At 43.4% G+C, this 6,163-nt stretch overlaps 2 protein-coding genes across 2 annotated transcripts; one reads left to right on the forward strand and one right to left on the reverse strand.

Annotated features, from left to right (window-relative positions):
* The first annotated feature begins 309 nt into the window (after window positions 1–309).
* tescb (tescalcin b) lies at window positions 310–3,485 on the forward strand. The gene is made up of 8 exons (XM_076164016.1): window positions 310–590; window positions 1,480–1,549; window positions 1,829–1,909; window positions 1,995–2,134; window positions 2,227–2,288; window positions 2,677–2,784; window positions 2,878–2,925; window positions 3,000–3,485. Exons 1-8 carry the CDS (start codon window positions 527–529, stop codon window positions 3,075–3,077), a joined length of 651 nt encoding a protein of 216 aa, XP_076020131.1. The 5' UTR covers window positions 310–526; the 3' UTR covers window positions 3,078–3,485.
* A 1,036-nt stretch (window positions 3,486–4,521) lies between these two features.
* m17 (IL-6 subfamily cytokine M17) lies at window positions 4,522–5,956 on the reverse strand. Its single transcript, XM_076164088.1, has 3 exons — window positions 5,862–5,956; window positions 5,351–5,499; window positions 4,522–5,224 (listed from the first exon to the last, which is right to left on the reverse strand). The coding sequence occupies exons 1-3, from the start codon at window positions 5,914–5,916 to the stop codon at window positions 4,763–4,765; spliced, it is 666 nt and encodes a 221-aa protein (XP_076020203.1). The 5' UTR covers window positions 5,917–5,956; the 3' UTR covers window positions 4,522–4,762.
* Between the last annotated feature and the right edge of the window lie 207 nt (window positions 5,957–6,163).

Here is a 6,163-nt window from a genome sequence, read left to right on the forward strand (position 1 = left end):
TAACTCTTTGTTCAAATGTGTTTTGCAATTATTTCTTTTTTTTTACTTTGACGCTTTTTAACACTATTTATGCGATGTGAATAAAGTTTGACTGACTGGCTGATTTATTGATTTTCCAGCTGTGATGTCATTTGATGCCTCCTGCTGTCAAACAAACAACCTGCTGGTGTGAATACGTGTGTGTGTGTGTGTGTGTGTGAGTGAATAAATCATGCAAAGTGCAGCCTGTTGTTCCTGTGGTTGTGTGTGAGTGTGCGTGTGTGTGGGTGTGTGTGCGCGTGCGTGTGTGTGCGTGCGTGTGTGTGTGTCGTCATGGGGTCGGTGCTGCTTGCGGAAGTAGTCTGCAGAGGATGATGAACCCAAGAGAGAGAGAGAGAGAGAGAAAGAGGTACGAGCCGGGATCCCTCAGATGGGAGGTGAATGATTCCTAACCGTGAGCCTCTGAGCCGAGCGGAGCTTCACTTTGGGACAGAATAACCCCGCAAACCCGCATCAGCTGGACTGTGAGCGGGGAAGCTGCGGAGTTATGGGCGCCTTACAGTCCGCACCTGGTCAACCTGAGTACATTGATCTGGCGGAGAAGACGGGCTGTGAGTAGGCAGACATCACTGCAGTGCCTGTTTGTCACCGCAGTATATGGACACACACACACACAGAGACACACACACTCACACACACTTGGTCTCATCACACCATCAGACACTGCATGGTGTGTGTACAGGTTGGAAAATGAGCTCTGATCTGTTTTGAGCACAGTTCTAATGGAGGGAACAGTTCGGTGTGATGTGTAATGTAAACAGGAAGTTTATCATTAACAAGGCTGTAATAAAAGCTGCACCAGCATCTCTTAATTTCAGTTTAAAGTGCCTGTTTGGGGCAGAAACAAATGAATAATTCAGGATGGAAGGATAACTTGACTCTGTCTGTGCTGGAGGTTAGACAGTCAGTCAGGTATGATGAATAATAGATCAGACACTGGATGGGTTAAATAAATAAAAAAAAGTTTCCTGCTCATCCTTCTGCCTCTAAACTTTCCTCTGAATTAATTGTAGATCACAGAAATAACTGGTGGTGAAGTTACAGGCGGCAGCAGCAGAGTGCAAACCAGAGATATTTACATAGAGTGTGCGGATGCTAATCCAACCCAAAGCTTTTCCACTTCCACTGTTTTGAGCTCTTTCACTATTGGACCCTCAGCAAAACAACTTATTGCTGCTAAAAGCTGCTAAAATAATGAAATATTCATGAGTTTTCTTTGCTTGTTGATTATTTTGTGGTAGTTTCTGCATGGATATACAAAAGTACTGACACAGAAAAACATGCGTGGGTGTGAATCACTGTATCCACACCTGTATTGCATCATCACGCATATGAACGCAGGCTTCGTCTCCAACGGCTTAATTCAAAAAACAGGGAGATCCTTTCCTTGTGTGAGTTTCAAAGTTTGTCTAAAATTCGGACTCTTTTCTCCTTTTTTAGTTTCATTTGAACAGATCGCAGTCCTGCATAAAAGATTCAAGCAGTTGAGCCACAACGAAGACATACTGAGGTAAACAGACTGTTGTTTTGACGGAGCAATATACCATAAATACACACACATTCCTAGAAATCTGCTGTTGTTTGCGCACGTCGTTTCCTCTGTGTGTGTCGGGAGGAGCAGGCAGATGTCATTTGCTTGGCGTTTGCTCAACTTGGATTTGAAACCGACACCTGCCAAACTAGTTTTGTAACTGCATCCTGCCTGTAACTCATATTGCTGTGATAATTCCATGCCACCGGTATGAGACGAATGCCGCCACGCCCTCAAATCCTGTTTGTATTCCTCCAGGAGAGATCAGTTCAATGCAATCCCAGACCTGGCCTGCAATCCCATTCGTTCCCAAATCATAGAGGCCTTCTTTGACAGACGGTAAAGCCAATTCGGAGACATCATCGACACACTTATCCTGTGTTTTGCGGCACAAACTCTCACCGTCTTGTCCGTATCTCCTCAGAAACTTTGGACAGAACGGTAAGGGGACGGTGGAGGAGATCGGCTTTGAGGAGTTCCTGGTTGTCATGTCGCATTTCAGGCCGCCTTCCATGCACATGACGGAGGAGCAGCGAGAGAAGATCAGGAGGGAGAAGCTGAAATGTGCGTCTCTGGAGAAGTTTCTGCACATTGCGCATCAATGTCTCATCATAACACTGATATTTTCTATCACAGTTTCCAATTTGTCTCTGCAGTCTTATTCAACATGCACGACACGGACAAGGATGGAACCATAACCCTGGAGGAATACAGACACGTAAGCTTCTGTTCCCGTTTTACAAGACTGAAACGCTCCACCGAGTCCAGACCTTTTCATTAGCTCCAGTTCTCATGTAACCCGGGAAGAAGTCAACACCCTCTATTGTGGTAACAATGAGGAGAGAGTCAGCATAGAAAACCTCCCTGTGTGTGGAGACTATTATCACTGTGGAGGAGGTTATGTTTCAGCTGAAGTACTATACAAGTGTTGAAAGGATTTTGATGAAACCTGGTGGAAAGGCGAGCCAAGCACCTGGAAGTCCTATTAGATGTAATTGCAGATCCGGATCCAGCAGGCAGATGCAGGAAATTTTAAAAGGTATTTCTTAACATTGTGAAACACGTTCTCCTGCATCCTCTCCTCTGTTCCTTTCTGTCTGGTTTAGGTGGTGGAGGAGCTGTTGTCTCGCAGCGGGGCGCTCGGAAAGGAAACGGCCAAGAGCATAGCTGACGCCGCCATGCTGGAGGTGGCCAGCATCTCAGTGGGTCACATGGTATGATCCATACACACACAACCTCTGCATCATATCAAGTTTGATCCTGTGACTGTCTGAGTGATGCTCATGACTTTATGTTTCCACATCCAGGAACCTGATGAATTTTACGAGGGAATCACATTTGACCATTTCCTTAAGGTCCGTAGACAAAATACAGGATATGTGTGATTGAATTAGGATTTTGTGTTTAATGTCAAATATGTCCTTTGCAGTTGCTGAACGGCTTTGAGATCGAATCCAGAATGAACATTCGCTTTTTGAATATGGACACGACGACACTGTGCAAGTGAAGCTCTGACCTGAGTCGCTCTGGAATGCTTTCACTCTCTTTGTCCATAGCTTTTACCCTCTAGGTGAATGTATGTATATGCCTTACTCATGTTTGAATATCTATGCAAATTCATCAAATATACAGAGGAGGAGGTATGGCCTTTCATTTATTTGCAAGCAAGTGGGATAATCTGTTAAATAACAATCAAAAAGCAACAATCCAGCATCCAGGCTCCAGACTGTTTGACTGTGCATGCTTACAATATTCAGGGATATATAGAGTTGTGTCTTTAATATATTTAGCTGTGTCTAATAAGCAATATTTGTATGTATTGAATGAAGACAAAATGCCTTTTATTCTCCTAAACTAACAGCTATGATGCTTTATAACAAACTGAACTTATATTTACATAATAAAATACTGCATGAAACAGAAACCTGACTTTAGTTTGTGTTGTGCACTGCTGATGAAAAAGTAACTGTGTGTGTGTGTGTGTGCAAGTTTAACAGTGGGAGGAGGGATCACATTGGTATTAACACTAAATAATTAAAGGAAGTCTGATTACACTGAATTTGTACATAGAGGTTAACAGGTTAAACATGTTAGTCATGTAATTAAATTCCTTTTGTGGTTCTTAAGCATTGAAATAGCCTCAGAAATGTGCAGCAGCTCCTCTCCGCCTGATGCCTCTGCAAGTGTAGTCAAGCATTAGTGAACACTGCCCCCTACAGGCCAAATGATGCAAAGCAGACAACATAATTACCTCCACTGATTCATTCCTGAACCCCAGTATATATTGTATAACATATCATTTCCATAGAGTGACAGAGGAGGAGCTGGAGGCTGTGTAGTTGTAGCCTGTGTCCTGAAGTAGCCTCTGTGTTTCTGCCTTAAATAAAGCTCAGTTATAACAGGGAACTTGATTCATGACCTAGAGTGAATCCCCATCAACTTCCAGTTTTCTGAGAGCTTGTGATCTGAAAGCATTACATCATTTCAACAGAAATTCACGATCACTTTAGAAACTGATGTCAGTAATTCATCAATTTCAAAAACGTCTCTACCCCGGATTTCCCCACCACATCCTACACACACACACACACATACACACACGCCTGTATATAGGGCTGCAAACATCATGCAATGGGTGAATACACACAGCAGCCTGACCCACACACACCCATACCTTGTGACTGTCCAGACACCCGCCTGTTTCACAAAATATTTCCTATCTGATGCCGGCTCGTCTTTTACTCATGCGTCACTGTGAGCTGATATCACACAGTCAGCGTCTCAGAAGCTTCCTGAATTTACTTTTAACCTCTTCTGTTAGAGACGATTCAGTCCTCTAAAACGCATTAAGTCTATACTTGATTGAAATCAGATCAAATAGATTTCTAAGAAACTTTTCTTTTAGCGACAACAACGCAAAGAAATGAGTGCAAATGCAGAAATGCAGCCACCAAACGTGTTTTAATGAACGTGAACACAGCATGTGATATGACACTGGCAAGGTGTTAGTCCTTATACAATATAGCTTACATACAAATACAGGTACAATCTTCCATAATCTCTGTCAGAAAAACATCAAAATAAATATTAAATAACATAAATAGAAACTCTATTAGATATCATAACTGATGTACCAGACACCGTAATACACACACAAGTCTTTCACAGTCTTTGTCCAGCCTGAGGACGTCTTCAAAACACTGCGTTCATCCGCGTCCTCCTTCTGCACACTTGGCTCTTCACAGTTCTCAGTTCACGGGCGACATTTGACAGGAACTCTTTGAAATTCTTCAGCACCGCACAGCCGTAGACCTTCTGCTGGAAGGTGTTCAGAGGTGGAGGTAGACTGGTGGGACCCCCGGCCGGCTCGGGCATAGGCAGGTTTGGGAAGAGGCTCTGGTAAAGGCCTTTGATTTGAACGGCCAGGATCCTGCTGCGCTGGCTGGCGGCGGTCAGGTCGATCAGTAGCGAGTTTGCCGACGGTTGGAAGTCCGTCTGCTGCTCGTACACTCTTTGAAAATGCGGCAGGAAAGCTTGAAGGCGTGTGTACATGCTCGCTATCCTATCTGAAGGCTCCAGGCCGGAGATGTTGGGTTCAGGGACATTGGTGAATGACACTTTGCAGATCTCTGACATTTCTTCCTCTGTTCCTTTCTGCAAGAAGCGGGAATAAAAACAAAATCAGATCCAAACATCTCAAAGGTCAACATGACTGGTCAGCAACCACACGAGGGTTTTACACAGCAAAACCAGACACTTCAGCTCTGCGTCTGTACTCACGTATGTTTTGATTAGGTCGACAGATTCCTTCTGCATGAGCCTGGTCTGTTTCAAAGTCTGCTGCAGAGAATTCCCACACTGCTGGTTTCCACTTGGTGTGACACTTGTTGTTGAATCGACAGCCATAACCAGCAGCAGAGAGAGAAATGCTGAGGAGGAGAAAGAAGCAGCTCGGTTAGTATGAGGAGACTTTGATTCTGGAATTAAAGGTCTAAAATGGAGACAATATTCTGTTCTACAAGAGGAAAGTAGACTTCAATATCATCTGTGCATTTAGATATGATAGGTGTAGATCTCATACATCTCATCTCATAACAGCCTTAACAAAACTAAAGCATCTTCATAGAAACACTGCAAGCACTGGAAATGACCCTGAGACCGAATCTGAAACATCACTTCCACAACATCTGCACATAACCACAACAAACACACACAATTACCACAAAAAGGAACGATGAACAAGCTTGATTTTGTGTTTTCTTAATAATCCAGAATATAGATGAAGACTTACCAGTTGCTGTTTCCATTAACTGGTGAAAATTCATATTTTTCACATGACCAGTCATACTCCACACGGTGCCACAGGCAGATTGACTTGGCTTGTCATGATCACACTGCTTTAAACCTGCTTTAGAAAAGACTGAAACCACACGTTTGTCATAGGAGGAAATGACGTGCACTTTGTGAGGCAACCCAAATTTCCCAGAATTTCCTCCTTTTTTTGTCATTTTTTTTCATTCAACATGTGGTCTACGTCCCTACATGCCTTCTCACACACAAACATGCCTCATCAATAAGGAAAGTGGACGTGCA

Source organism: Genypterus blacodes, unplaced genomic scaffold (genome assembly GCF_046128005.1).
Source record: "Genypterus blacodes isolate CSIRO-AG114 ecotype Tasmania unplaced genomic scaffold, CSIRO-AGI_Gbla_v1 ptg000133l_1, whole genome shotgun sequence".
Lineage (NCBI taxonomy): Eukaryota > Metazoa > Chordata > Actinopteri > Ophidiiformes > Ophidiidae > Genypterus > Genypterus blacodes.

Excerpts from the sequence above, each read along its gene's own strand:
- tescb (XM_076164016.1), top strand. The coding sequence starts at position 527 with ATGGGCGCCTTACAGTCCGCACCTGGTCAACCTGAGTACATTGATCTG. Across the intron at positions 1,550-1,828 it reads CACAACGAAGACATACTGAG|GAGAGATCAGTTCAATGCAA; the intron begins GTAAACAGACTG and ends GTATTCCTCCAG. Across the intron at positions 2,926-2,999 it reads CATTTGACCATTTCCTTAAG|TTGCTGAACGGCTTTGAGAT; the intron begins GTCCGTAGACAA and ends TGTCCTTTGCAG.
- m17 (XM_076164088.1), bottom strand. The coding sequence starts at position 5,916 with ATGACTGGTCATGTGAAAAATATGAATTTTCACCAGTTAATGGAAACA. Across the intron at positions 5,500-5,861 it reads GTTAATGGAAACAGCAACTG|CATTTCTCTCTCTGCTGCTG; the intron begins GTAAGTCTTCAT and ends TCTCCTCCTCAG. Across the intron at positions 5,225-5,350 it reads TCGACCTAATCAAAACATAC|AAAGGAACAGAGGAAGAAAT; the intron begins GTGAGTACAGAC and ends CGCTTCTTGCAG.